This window comes from Cyprinodon tularosa, unplaced genomic scaffold (genome assembly GCF_016077235.1).
Source record: "Cyprinodon tularosa strain WSP-4 unplaced genomic scaffold, ASM1607723v1 ctg52, whole genome shotgun sequence".
Lineage (NCBI taxonomy): Eukaryota > Metazoa > Chordata > Actinopteri > Cyprinodontiformes > Cyprinodontidae > Cyprinodon > Cyprinodon tularosa.
The window spans coordinates 704,489-719,498 of record NW_024039252.1 but is presented as its reverse complement, the minus strand read 5'-3'; the positions used below and the strand labels follow the sequence as shown (position 1 = coordinate 719,498).

Here is a 15,010-nt window from a genome sequence, read left to right as displayed (position 1 = left end):
GGTACAGTTTGCTCTAAAAGCAACAAACAACCGGAAGAAAATGCATTCTCTGATAAGATTAAGTCCTGGAGCTGGATAAGAGTTTGCCTTTTTTGAATTATAGAAACACTGTCTGCAGCTGTCCAGCAGTGATAAGCAATAATGGCCTGCATTCAGAATGATAATGCTTTGTTTTTCCTAAAGCCTTCTCCTTATAACAGATCAGAAACATAAAAGGTTTAGCCCAAAATAATTTTGGCCCCTTAGATTTGAAGAAGTCTTCTAATTTTGCATGTTTTTTTCTGACTGACAAGTTAAATATATAAGAGCACCTGTGGAGGGAGCTACAGATTAGGGGAATGGTAAGGAGGGTTTTGTATCAGAAGGCCTTGGAGCTAATCAGAGATAAATTGTCAAAATACCCTTGACAAGGACGTCAGCAATTAACATTTGATTTCTGTAATGCCAATACATATTTTTCCCCTTGCTACTGAGAGGAGGATAAACAATTTTCATCAACAGCAACAACAACAACAAAAAACCCCAACAAGTAGATAGTTTTTGCTTTTATAAATTGTTTGTGGTTGTTCTATTCTCTTTTCTCCAAAGAAGCAACTTTTCAGATGAAAACAAATAATTAACGACATCTGGATCTGATTGGGGTATATATAATGTTTTAACCTGTCAATTTAAGCAACATTTCAGGATTAAAATATGAGGGAATAGTACATATTGATTGAGAAACTAATTTAATAGAGATTTCAAGATGTGACATGACTTTTTTGGTGGTAGTTTAATAGCAGCATGTTAATACATTTGCCAATCAATATGTAAAAAAAGTTTTGGGTTTTTTTCTCATTTTTTTTAAGCGGTTCTTTTAAATTCAGAGTTTAATTTAGGTTTGTTGACACTTATTTTAAACTTATTCCTTAGGAATACCCTGCCCACATCATGTTGCTGCCACCATCATAACCGCTATTACTGTTCTGGATGTGGCAGAACGTATGACCATAATCTGTTCAGACTCAGTTACAAAAAAGTAGACTTAAAGCGACAAATCAGGTGATATGGCAACTTTTTCAGACAAATGATTAGACATATGGGGCTAAATGCAAATGCTTGCCTTAGATGGTATTTATAATAAGATATACATTCCCCGTCACCTTACAAATGTAATACCTTATAAATGTGCTCTTTTTATGTGTTTGAAATGAACATAGCTTTATTTTGTTTTAAAAAAAGAGAAGCAAATCATATTTTGTAAATGGAATCTTAAATAACGAGGACCAGTTTTTTTTCTGCGGTGTTTATCCTTCATCTCCTCCTGCTTTTTTCTTAAATAGCTAAAAACATATAGTAAACAATATTTCCAAGCTGGAATCAATTCCAGCTCTAGCTTTTAGACAGCTGTGCTGCCATATGTAACACAAACCAAATGGGAAAGAATGTCATCAGGATAAATAATGACTTTATCTCTTGAAAACATATCTGTATATGTGGCTCATTCTCAAAATATCTAATTGCATGAATAAGCATTCCTCTGGGCTTTCGAAAGCTGTGCCACTGTGTACTAAAAAGGCAAACTTACCTTTTCCTTGGATTAAGACTCTTATTTGTGCAAGAATATTTACTTAGGGGAAGGTGCTATAAATGAACACAGAGGAAGTGAAGCACAAAGAGGAGTTCAGACTGGTTAAGAGGAAACTGAAGGCTGCGTGTGAGAAGGGGATTTTTATTATGTTTTCTATGCCTCAACTATTAGGATATAATTAATTGGTACAAGCCCACAGATGTCCTTCTGATGAAATTGACATCTTAGAAACTGCAGACAAAGCATATTTTTTTATTTACCTTTTAGACAGCTTTGATGTACTACAGCTTAGTTAGCTTTTTCTTAGTGATTCAATAAATATGGCTTTGGCTCATTTTGATCATTTTCTACAGTGGGCTGTTTTTAAGAGTTTTTTTCTGTACAGGAGGCCTTTAAAAAAATAAAATGTGTGGGGAGGGGGACTCCCATTGAGGGACAGGCCTTAAGATGGAGGTCTTCCTCACAGGACGTGACAGGCTGTTGGCTTGATGATGCTCAGGAAGGCCTTGGCAGGCCAACAAAGCCAGCCTTTCAGCTGCAGGGTGTAGTTTTTCAGGCCCCAGCATCCCCTTTGGCAACAGCACAGAGAGCGCTGGCGTGCACAGGCCCCCAGCCCGAGAGACTGGGAAGTAAGGCCCGTTCTTTTATTTACTCAGGCTGCTGCAGAGGCCTGGGCATTTCTTGTCTGGGTGAAGAAGGAAAAGAAAACAAGTCTCTCTCTTTCTTTCCTCTTGTTGTCTCCAGAGGAAGATTGTTCTTTCATCTGCAGTTGTTCACACACTTGTTTTCGGCCACTGCTTTTCTGTCTGTGGATGCCTGTGCATGACATGAACACACATAAGTTTTCTTGGACAACTGTGTGCATTGGTAGAATATAGCTGTTGTTTTACTGACTGCCTGTGTATATAGGTGAAGGACAAAATAACGCATTGCTTTAAAATTTACCTATAAGTCTATTTTTTTATGATCCGATCTTGGATATACATTGTGCTTAAAATTTTATATCATTCAATTAATAATTGCACATATTCAATAAATTCCCTTCCATTTTATTTAATTGATATTTTAGTCACAAAAGTAAACATTTGCCATCCTGCACGGTGCCTTTTGTTGTCTTTTCATTGTCTTTCAGTTCTTATTCAAAGTTTGGCTTGTGATTCCTGCAAATGGCTTCTTGTCTTGCATGCACCGATTGCTTGATGTGTCGCCATCTTTTTTGGAATGATGTTTAGGTTAAAGGATTGTAAAGTATATGGTAAAACCATCAGCTTGCACCACTTGGGATCGTTAGTTATAAGTATGACATTTTTTTTAGTACAATTTAGCTTCCATAAATCAATTTTTTCTAATTTTGCTCAAATTGTGTTTTAATTTGAAAGATTTCTATTAGCCTTCAATTCTATCTATGACCTTGCAAAGAAAGGCCTACATCATGGGAAAGAACCCATTTCTTTATTTGGATTCCTCATACTCTTGCGTTTATGGTAGTTGGACACATTGAGGAATCAAGACGGCCAGGATATTTTTTGTCATTTTTCTAAAGTAAAAAATAAATAAAAAAATACCTCAAGGAACTGAGTTCAACTTACTGATGAAAATGAAAAAAATGACTACTCTGCAAACCAAGACTAAGGTTGTGAGGGATGGACAATTGGCGAACCACTTAGGGGGAAGCCCATTGTCCACTCACCACACCTAGACTTAATTAAATTTTTCCAATCATCTTCACATAAATTGCATAAATGTATAAAACAAAATTAAGATTACGTAAATAAAATATGTTGGGTAGTTAATGAAACTCTCATCAGAAATTGTTTGAGCTATTTGTTTGAGTTATTTTACAACTAACAAAGGAACGAAACGGTGTTAGCTATCACTCCTCAAAAATTAGTTTCAGTTGCATGAAATGTAACCCCAACTAAGATACAAACAGCTATTTCATCAAATCAGCATCACACTAAGACTTTCTTTTGCATTAATTGAGAGCACTGAGTCCTAAGCCAATGCAGAGTTAGCTTTTAGAAATGTCTGTGATTTACTGATAGAAAAATAATGAAGCTTTTGTAACTATGGACCCACAAAGCTCAAGTTTTTAAGAGTGATGATCTGTAGTAGGTGCAAATTAGGTACACTGTTAAATTCTAAGATTTATTTTTTCAACTCCGCTATAATCAGTTTAAGTATCCAAACATCATATTTTTTATTAATAAAACTCAAGAACTGCTTGCAGTTCCCTCAGGCTATAGGCAGACATTATTTTATTTATGTCTGTCATTAAATAAAGTCACTAAACAAATAATGTACATCATGTAAACAAACATCAGCATGGAAGAAAGTTATCCTGACAGCTTTGAAATGTCTCTAGGCAAATTCATCCTCATTTAAGGCAGTAGAATTTCATTTAGCCTTGTATACAGACCCATTTATTTGTTTGTTTTATACTATTGTCTCCAAGCCAATATGTTTGACTGTAAGGCATTGGCTGAGGTCATTTTTCTTGCACTGTCTTCTTCTTCTGTACCCTGAGAGGTGCTACGAGATAGGGCAGATCCACCCCCTCTGTGGAGGAGGGCATCGCACTGAGTCACTCATCCTCCCTCAAACCACAGAGAAAGAAAACATTGAGACATGGATGGGAGATAAAGCGAGTAAATAAGGCAAGGTTCGCTCCTTGAGTGAGATGTGTGTGTAGAGTGGGCGCCTTGCCAGGGGTGGGAGGTTTCCGGGAGGGCCACGGTGTGGAGGTGGGCTCTCAATGTGCAGCTTTCAGCACTATGGAGGGGCAAGGGAATGGCCTCCGACCCCATCTGTTTCCTGAAGATAGGCCCTGATGGGGGTAAGTGTTCAGAGAGGGCATGATATCCTGACAAAGGGCAGATCTCACAGAAAAAAAACAAAAAAAAAAAACAACAGACATGGAGATCGGAGAAAACGAGAGGGTGAGAGACTTAGATATCTCAGCTCAGAGTGGAAAGTGGTTGGATCCTGGAAAGAGCGTATGCTTTTCCTCCATCCTTCTCATAAATCTTAGCAGTTTCCTCTTATTTTTTTCCAGTCCAATTTATGGCCTTTTGACACAGATTTTTTTTTTTTTTTTTTTAAGGGTTGTGATTAAGTTGTTATTTGGGTAAGGAAGTTCACAGCACTTAGATTTCAGCAGCGGGAAGAAGTGGTCTGTAACCCTTTGAACCTTTAGAAAGTAACCTTCTGTGTTTTCCATTCATATCAGCATACAATGAGTCACTGAATTGGAATGTTGGCAGTGAGACAATTCATGTAGGGACACTTTCAACTAATTGTAAAAAAGAATACAGACCTTTTTTTATTATTTGCCTGGTCTCTGCACCTGTTTGGCCTTGAATAGGATATTTAGCGTCTCCATTTCCTCTTCCGTGTCCTCTCCAAATCTACCCCTGTCCTATAGCTCACAATTCTCTCATCCCTTAAGAGTTCTGCTTAACAGTTAAGCATACGCCATTAAAAAATATACTACATTGTGTTCTGATTAATTTTAAGGAATGTACAAAGTGTTTTAGTTTTTTCATAACTGTGCTTAAAGTTGCCAATTTTTTCTTTTTATTGTTTCTTAAAAACAGAATTCTGTTTTTTTGCTCTTAAGGCTCTTTGATGGGGTCTTTTTTTAAAGAAATATTCTAATGAGTGTTCAGGAATAATAGAAATGTTCTAATTTACCTCATGCTGGGCCTTCATCCTAAAGTACACCGATTGTCTTGTGTTGGCTTTAAATGTCAAAGAGATTGTGTTTTGAATCACAGTGGGCTAAGCCATTACATGGCCACATACAAGGTTAATTGTACTGAAAGTATTTCCACTTATTCTCTTCTCTAATTATATTTTTAAATTACATATTTAGATTTTACTTTTCAGATAACACCTAAGGAGAGGCATTGTTTCAGCTTAAGAGGCTGGAGAAAAAATCAAATGCACTATAAAGAAATTTAAATTAATTCACCAATGCCTCATAATAACTCAGACTACTAACAATGGTTCTCCACCATTTCTATCAAGATGACAGAACTGAATAGATATGACCCACAGACAACACCTTGCTTACTCACTCTTTTTTTCTTTTCTTTTTTTATCTTCTCCAGATGGTGCTGATCTTGAGGATGACCCATCTTGTTCTTGGCCTGCATCATCTCCTTCTAGTAAAGATCAGACTTCTCCAGGACATTGTGAGGACTATGAGTTTGGAGAGGAAGAAGGAGGCCCTGGTCTGCCTTATCCATGCCAGTTCTGTGAAAAGTCCTTCAGCCGCTTAAGCTTCCTCAAGCGCCACGAGCAGAGTCACGGTGATAAGCTCCCCTTCAGTTGCACATTTTGCAGCCGCCTGTTTAAACATAAGCGCAGCAGAGATAGACACGTGAAGCTTCATACAGGTGATAAGAAGTACCACTGTGGAGAGTGTGATTCCGCCTTCTCCCGTAGTGATCACCTCAAAATCCACATGAAAACCCACGCCTCCAACAAACCCTACAAGTGCCCTGTGTGCCGTCGAGGATTCCTCTCTTCCAGCTCCCTCCATGGCCACATGCAAGTACATGAAAGGGGGAAAGATGGTGGCAGTTCAGGCTTCAATAGAGCTGACGAATGGAAACTAAAAGAAACTCGAAAGTGCAGTCGGTGTGAGGAAGGGTTTGATGTCCCTGAAGAGCTACAGCGACATATCGCAGAGTGTCACCCTGAATGTTCTCCATCTGAAGACGGAGGACTTGGGGCTACCTTACAGTGCATTTACTGTCACGAGCCTTTTAGTGATGAGAGTGCCCTGCTAACCCATATTGACCAGGCCCACAGCAGAGATAGGAAGGGCCACACCTGTACCATCTGCTCAGAGCATTTTTTGTCTGTTGAGGACCTCTATGCTCATATGGACATCCATCAGCTCCCTGAATCCAGTAATCATAGCAACAGTCCTTCCTTACTTACTGTGGGCTATACGTCTGTCTCCAGCACCACTCCTGACTCCAACCTTTCTGTTGACAGCTCCACGATGGTGGAGACAGCACCACCTGTGGCAAAGACCAGAGGAAGGAGGAAAAGAGCTTCTCAGAACACATCTGACTTGGGAGGGAGGTCTTCAAAACAGCCTAAGATTTCCTACAGTTGCATTTACTGCAACAAACAAGTGTTTTCTAGCCTAGCTGTTCTTCAAATACACTTACGAACCATGCATCTCGACAAGCCAGAGCAGGCTCATACTTGCCAGTTTTGTTTGGAGGTTCTTCCGTCACTGTTAAACTTAAACGAGCATCTTAAACAGATTCACAATGCAGAAGACCATGCTGCCCTGTTAGCCAGCCTGCCAGATGCCCTCCTTCAGTGTAACTTTTGCCCTGAGGTGTTAAGTGACCTTAATGCCCTCCAAGAGCACATCCGCTGCTCCCATGGTTTTCCCAGTCCAGTTGCCAAGGAGAGCAATGCCTTCTTTTGCCCCCAATGCTTTATGGGGTTTTTGACTGAAGCTACATTAGAGGAACATGTTCGTCAGACACACTGTGATGGAGGAAGCCTGCGGTTTGACTCACCTTTGGCTGTTACTCCCAAGGAGCCTATAGTAGAGGTTTACTCCTGTTCATATTGCACCAACTCTCCCATTTTCAACAGTGTTTTAAAACTCAACAAGCACATAAAAGAGAACCACAAGAACATACCTCTGGCTCTGAACTACATCAACAATGGAAAGAAATCTTTACGCACTCTCAGCCCCTCTTCTCCAATATCTGTGGAACAAACTGCCATGCTAAAACAAGGGGGATCTGCCTCACGTAATACAAGTGAGTTTATATGTAACCAATGTGGTGCCAAGTATACAAGTTTAGATCTTTTCCAGACTCACCTCAAAACTCATTTGGATGGCTTACAGCCTCAGCTGACTTGTCCCCAGTGCAACAAAGAATTCCCCAACCAAGAATCCTTACTCAAGCATGTGACAATTCACTTTACGATTACCTCCACTTACTATATATGTGAAAGCTGTGACAAGCAGTTCACTTCAGTGGATGACCTGCAAAAGCACCTTCTCGACATGCATACTTTTGTGTTTTTTCGTTGCACTCTGTGCCAAGAGGTCTTTGACTCAAAGGTGTCAACACAACTTCACCTGGCTGTAAAGCATAGCAATGAGAAGAAGGTATATCGTTGCACATCCTGCAACTGGGACTTCCGACACGAAACTGACCTACAACTGCATGTCAAACACAGCCATCTGGAAAACCAAGGTCGTGCCCACAGATGCATTTTTTGTGGTGAGTCCTTTGGTACAGAGGTAGAGCTGCAATGCCACATTACCACCCACAGTAAGAAGTACAACTGCCGTTTCTGCAGTAAGGCCTTTCATGCCATTGTCCTTCTGGAGAAGCATTTAAGGGAGAAACACTGTGTGTTTGAAGGAAAGACCCAAAATTGTGGCACTAATGGCTCTACTGTAAGTGGTGGGGAAGGTCAGCCTAAGGAAGATGAAATCCAAAGTCTCTTAACTAACAGCCATGGTCCAGGAACAGGAGTATCTGTGATGGAGTCCCAAAACAGCCATGATGGAAGTGAGGAAGAGGTGGACACTGCAGAACCCATGTATGGATGTGAAATATGTGGGGCATCTTACACCATGGAGTCGCTCCTCACTAACCACCAGTTAAGAGATCACAATATCCGCCCCGGCGAAAGTGCAATGATCAAAAGAAAAGCTGAAATGATCAAGGGGAATCACAAGTGCAATGTCTGTTCCCGTACCTTCTTCTCTGAGGCTGGGCTGAGGGAACATATGCAGACTCACCTTGGGCCTGTAAAGCACTACATGTGTCCCATTTGTGGCGAACGCTTCCCTTCCTTGCTTACCCTAACAGAGCACAAGGTAACCCATAGCAAGAGTCTGGACACAGGCAGCTGCCGCATTTGTAAGATGCCACTGCAGAGTGAGGAAGACTTCCTTGAGCACTGCCAGATGCACCCTGATCTTAGGAACTCTCTGACAGGTTTCCGCTGTGTGGTATGCATGCAGACAGTGACCTCCACATTGGAGCTTAAGATCCATGGTACCTTTCACATGCAGAAAACAGGCACTATGTCCTCCAACCAGCCTATGGGTCGCAACAATCCCATCGCTCAAAGCCAACAGCCACACCATGCTCAAAAGCTTTTTAAGTGTGCCTCGTGCCTAAAAGATTTCCGGTCCAAATTAGACCTAGTGAAGCTTGACATCAATGGGCTTCCATATGGTCTCTGTGCATCGTGTGTGACAGCCGCTGGCTCAAAAAGCTCTAGCCCAACAGTGAACGGAGGAAGGCAACAGCAGGGTGGGGCCACAACCCCTGCTACATCTACTGCTATGTGGGCACCAGGGGAAAGTTTGAGCCCAGGAGAAGGAAAAGGCAAGGGTGTTTCTTCATCATCCTCATCCTCTTCTACATCCTCTTCATCTGCCATCAAGACTCGTTGTTCAAGCTGCAATGTGAAGTTTGAGACTGAGGCAGAGTTGCAAAACCATGTCCAGACGGTCCATCGAGAACAAGCTGGGGATAGCAACAGCGCACAGCTGAAAACCCCCCAGGTGTCACCAATGCCGAGAGCTAGTCCCTCACAGACTGAGGAGGTATTACTAGCTATTTCTATGTTTAGGTTAATGTAGATAAGATAAAAAAAAATGATTCAAAATAATGTATTACTATCAAAATGTGTCTTTTATTTCTGTTTTCCTATTCATAGAAGAAGACATACCAGTGCATCAAATGTCAGATGGTTTTCTACAGCGAATGGGACATCCAAGTTCATGTGGCCAATCACATGCTGGGTAGGAAAGAAAGCTTTTTTTTTATTTAATGTGTATCCTCTTCCATTTCGGCATCAGCAAGGCTTGTGTAATTTATCAGTTTGTCTATGATTTGATGTACAATCAGTCAATCAATGTGGCCTTGAGGAATGAAATTTAAGTGTTTTCAGGAATGTGACTGGATCCAAAAAAAATATACAAAATCATTAAGGCAATTTTTTCCTGATTTATTTTTAACACTTACAGAAAGATTTTAGAGAGTTTTTAAAGGATGAATTATGCAGTATATTAAACTTTATGATTAAATACTGAAATATTTGACCCTGTCTCATTCAGGCTCACAAGTGGCCGGATCACATCACCAAATAGGTGGAATTATTTTAATATTTTGACCATCAAATGCATCCTCAGTGTTGTGCTTTTATTTTCTTACCAGTGTAATTTTTCCATGCATGTTACTGGTTTTGCATGCTTGTGGTTGGAGAATATCTCCATTCAGAATTATTCTATAAAGCTGAATATCTTTAATATTTTCAGTAGCCAACAAATTCTTCAGGGATTGTTTGAAAATACTTGAAAAGCTTTTAATTTTTTCCAAAATTATTACATAGAATAGAAATCTACATCCCCATACCTTTTTTTGTTGTTAAACCTATCCATTGGATGCATTTTTTACATCAGCACTCCACTTAGATTTATGTTATTTTGATATTATGTGCATTTGACTGCACATAACCAACCTGAAAATAAGACATAGTGTGTTATAACAGAAATTACAAATTTATGCCTTCTCTTTACGCAATTTCTAAGCTGTGAGTGCCAGTGTAAAACCAATCTCCACATTTTCAAAATGTCTTCACTTTTGGTTGCCATTTGTATGCAGGCAGAATAATTTGTAGAGTGGAGACAATTGGAAAACAGGTTTTCTTGCCTGCAGTAAGTAGGCGTCTGAATTCCACTCTCACGTTCCTTTATTCATTCATTTATTCAGCTCGTTTGGCGGCTCTTTCATTACACTGCATTATCTGTTGTCTTCAGTGGGGGAGAGACTCATTGATCTGGAACCAAACCGCCTCTCTGTTTGGGACACGCTTCTAGGCGCAGGTGAATTTAAACACGGTGGGCAATTCTTTCAGGACTGGTAGGCAATTCTATCAGGGGCCCACTGTTTGTGCATAAACAATCAGAGGCATGTGATTTGTGATTTTGATTCTGCGGCGTATTTGCAAAAGAGAGAGACGAGCTAAGGGTGTGTAGGTGTGTGTTTTGTATTCATCTTTGCGATCTGCTCACCCACTAGTCTACTGGGGGTGCCTAATACAGTACCATGCCAGCATTAGTCCTTTCTCTCGCAAAGGCAGTCACAGAGCACACTGGGAGGGTAGAAAACAAACCCCCCTACTGGTTATTTTATGTCTTTCAGCCGCACAAGCACACAGTTCCCTCATAATAGTGGAATTCAGAGAGCTTAAGATAACAGGAGGATAGGTGATTGGGTTATTGTCTGATGTCTTACTTCTATGATATGCAATTGCTTAGTATTCAGCATGATGACAGGTTTCATTTGACTTCTCAAAAGGTTTCTCTTAGACCCATTTAGTTCATGATGTATAAAATATTGAAAAAGAAAAGTTATTCAGATTTACAAAAAGAGAATGTGAAAAGGAAAAAAGACATGTTTAACTGTTATCGTAATAAATAATAAGATGACATGATAGATGAGTTGCAATATTTTGCAAAGTGTTTATAACTTTTGAATTTGAACTTTTTACATTTTGTGACAAAAAAATTATAAAACATTGATCTCTTTAAGTAGAATGTAAAATGATACAAAATCACTAATTAGTGCAAAGAGTAGCTCAAGATTTCAAAATGTGTCATAAATAGAAATCAAAAAAGTTTTGTGCATTTTCTATTCAGTCTCCAGTTGATACTTTGCAGAACCACCTTTTGGTGCAGTTACATCTAAAAGTCATTTGGAATATATCTCCACCTGCATATCTACAGACTGTTTTTTCCCCTCCTGCTGTCCTTGCAAAATCGATCCATTTCATTCAAAATGGGCACAGAGTGTCTGTAAACATCAGTTTTCAAACACTTTCACTGATATCAATTTGGAATTGGGCTGGATTATAGTTGGGCATTGTAACCTTGATTATACTTCCATCAAAACACTAATTTTAGCTCTGGTTGTATATAATTGCTGTGCCAAAAAATAGGATTGCCTGTTTTCTGACTGGTTTTTATTTTCCCTGCTTAATAAAAGCACCCCAACAGCAGGATACTGTTACCATCACATGTCACCTTAGGGTTTGCATCTTCAAGTTTATGCTCAATGTTTCCCTCCACCAATTCTGGTCACATTTGATAAGAACAACATGATCCACATTGACACCTTCGAAGTAGCCACTACATGCCTGCATGCTGGGAATCCTATGACTTCCAAACAAATTTGGCTCTCTTCTTGCCACTCAGTTATGATGTTATGATATTGGGAAGGGGGCAACTAATAGTTGCTTCTTGGCTGCTTCTCTTAATAAATCCATTCTAGGCTGTTAGTTAAGTCTGAAGGTCATATTTTTACACTTTGCATCTTATGCTTTCAGTTTTCAGATAATGGATTAACCATAATCTAAGTTGGCTCCAAACTCCTCTAAACCGTTATCCATGACCTGCCCAATGTGTTCCTTGGTCATTGTGACATGAAATCTGAAATCTTCGGAAATCTTTACAGAATTGTTCTATTTTCATTCAGGTGGACCTTATTAGCTTTAAGGCGGTTTATGCTTGAAGCATTTGCGAGGTCCATATGCCTAAATTATTATTTTTGGCTTCCATGCCCCTCTGACGGCATCGGTGCAGACAGAATTTCCGCACCACACCAAATTTTTAACAGTGCAGACAGATCAGTGCAAAAAACACGGTTAACGAGCAACAGATTCTACCAGTGATGCTTTGCAAATGTAGACATCTAGAAACCTCCTATATTTAACCCGTAAATATCACCACTCTTAGCAGATTGTTAAAAATCTCTTGCAAAGAAATGACATTTGCTCTTGGACAGCATGAAGAGACTATGAAAACGTTGCAAATGGCTGTGTTTTCTACTTCCTAGTGTACCAAGAAACTGACCAGAATGCCGGGAAAACCTCAAAAAAGTATAAACCCTTCAGATGTGTGGCTCATTTTCCACACAAGCATAACCCAACCTTAAGTAAATTGGTTGAAACTGAATACAAATGGATCCAGACAAATAAAAAAAGAAATCTAAATAAGTATTTTTTTCTTAAAATAAGTGCATTTGTTCTTTATTTGAGGAGATAAGTGAGACACTTTGCAAATTGAACAAGACAATATACATTTAAATAAGAAAAAAACAATTAAATTGTCTTATATCAAGTGCATACTATCTAATTATATTATTTTAAGAGTAGTAAACTCATTCCATGGGCAAATCAACTTACTTACCTACTCAAATTAGGGCAAAATACATTTATTTCACGTAATGTTCACTTATTTTTAAATTGTTTTGACAGTGTATTAAGTTTGTGTTACATTTAAATTTGGAACGAACGTTAAATGGGAGGGAATACTGTTTGTATTAGTGTTTTTTTAAGTGCTGAATATAATTCAGTCTTTATTCTGTTATCACTGCAAAGTTAATGCAGTTCTAAAAAAAATAAAAAACGTCATTTGGAAAAAGCTCTAAATACCTTCTCTACAGAAAAAAGGGACACTCTCTCCTTTTAATGGCCATCTGCACAGGAGAGGGGAAACAGGGGGCGGGGGTCATCTCCGCTCAGCTGTCAGCGTTATTAGCGTAGGTAATGGAGCAGACGCTGGATTCATAGGGGTGTTGTTTTCGTCCATGCACCGCTCCATGGTATCAGTTCACACTGATAACTCTATATATAGTGATGTGTCGTGACATAACTATACTACTAAGTGTATGGAACAACAGAAGCCAAGCCTGTCTCACTCAGACACATTCTTATTAGCTGCCTGTGTAATACAATAGTGTCTCCGAAGCAAATGTAATGAGTCCCACCTTCACCCCCTCCCATTAGGGCGAAGTGGTTGTAGCTGCCTCTTCTGTAAGACTGCCAGAGCATTTTGATGCATGGATATTACAGCTGGAAGATGAGGGTCCTGGTTCAGGCATAAAGGGTGGATCTAGAGCTCAGCTACTCAACATTTACTATTTTAATGGAGGTAAATGAAAGGGAAGGGGGAGGCCACGGTTGAAAAGTGGGTGTGCTGACGACCAGCCCAAGCCAAGGCTGTGAATGGCCCCATGTGTCTTAAGATGGAGGCTGCAGCATACCAGGGCCCAGATGGATCAGTACACATTTGCTGTACAGCTGGTCGCTCTGTTTGGGGACCTGGTGTGATACTCCTATGGAGAAAAAAATGATATCGCCACCATCCAAGGAGCAATTTAATAGCAGGCCAGAAGACAGCTGGCCACTCTTTACTTTAGAGTTTTTTTGGCATGGCACACTTACAGAATTGAGGGTGTCCGATTTTTCTCCAGAGACACACAGATTTTTACAGCTTTCAGCTGTTGCAGTCAGTATCAATCCTCTCAATTTTTTTCCCCCTTCCAATAACAAGATTTATCTTTTCATCAATAAACTTCCGTACTTTGATATCTGATACATAGCAGATTTTTAAAACTATTGTAGTTTCACAAAGTTACCCTTTTAATATTATTTTGTTTCTTAAGAGGACTTTTGAAGGTCTTTCACTGACAGAAAAGCCTGTTTGGTTTTATCAGCATGCCATCATGACACCCCATTGCTTCACTTTGACCCTAGTGTAAACTATGACATTTGGAGCCTCATGGGGGGCAAGTTTGGCCCATTTATCGCTCTGTTTCAAATGTCCCTGTGTGGATTTTCAGAGCCATAATACAGCTTGAGCTCAGTCTTAAAGCGTTTTAAAGGTGAGAGGGCATTTGGATCTTTGTTTTTTTATTTTTTTGCTCTCATCTCACTCCTACCCACTCTTAGGAGCACGAAGTGGCAACAGACAGCGGTCCCACTGTAAACAAAACAAAGCAAAACCAAGCTCCATCCTGGAAAACTGTTTTTGGGGTCACCTCTACATTTTTTTTTTTGGGTTGGTGACAACAGCAAGCTCAAAGCCAAGTCAGGGAGGAGTCTGCTCTCGCAGAGAGAAGCCGGTGCCCTGGTCAGTCCAGGCGAAGGGGGTAGGGGGCACCGGAGGGGTGGAAAGGTTTGGGGGCGGAGAGGGAAAGGCACATTTGCTGTACAGCTGGCCGCTCTGTGTGAAGCAGGCACTGTGGGCCGTTATAGAGCTGGAGAGGAGAGCAAGCGAGAGGCCTTTAGTTCTCCTCTGTTCTCCTCCCCCTTCTCTCTCTGCTCTCCCTGTCCACTAGCTCCCCAGTTTTCCTCTGCCTCAGTATTTAGCTCTCACATGTTCATATTAACTGAGCTCCAACCTGGCAAAACATACTGTGTTGGCTCTTGGAGGAGAAACCGACAGGAGGCAGACAGTAACTGTTTTTGAAGCTGAAAGCCTTTTTTTGTCTCTTCCTAAGGTTTTCAAAATTATCCTTGACATATTTCCTCTTGTCATAAGCCCCTGGAGCAACTTAGCTTGTATGTTGATTATATGGTCTCCATCTC

At 40.1% G+C, this 15,010-nt stretch overlaps 1 protein-coding gene across 8 annotated transcripts in view; it reads left to right on the top strand.

Moving 5' to 3' along the window:
• The window catches only part of LOC119795698 (zinc finger protein 521), a 126,647-nt gene that overhangs the window by 44,192 nt on the left and 67,445 nt on the right, over window positions 1–15,010 (top strand). For 4 of the 8 annotated variants that reach the window (XM_038303829.1, XM_038303820.1, XM_038303825.1 and 1 more), the window contains 3 exons: window positions 5,683–9,182; window positions 9,296–9,380; window positions 9,696–9,728. In XM_038303829.1, coding sequence (XP_038159757.1) covers window positions 6,039–9,182; window positions 9,296–9,380; window positions 9,696–9,728 — 3,262 coding nt within the window. In that variant the 5' untranslated portion in view covers window positions 5,683–6,038. The remainder of the gene's footprint in view (window positions 1–5,682; window positions 9,183–9,295; window positions 9,381–9,695; window positions 9,729–15,010) is intronic. The other 4 variants (XM_038303822.1, XM_038303828.1, XM_038303821.1 and 1 more) reach the window with 3 other exon arrangements.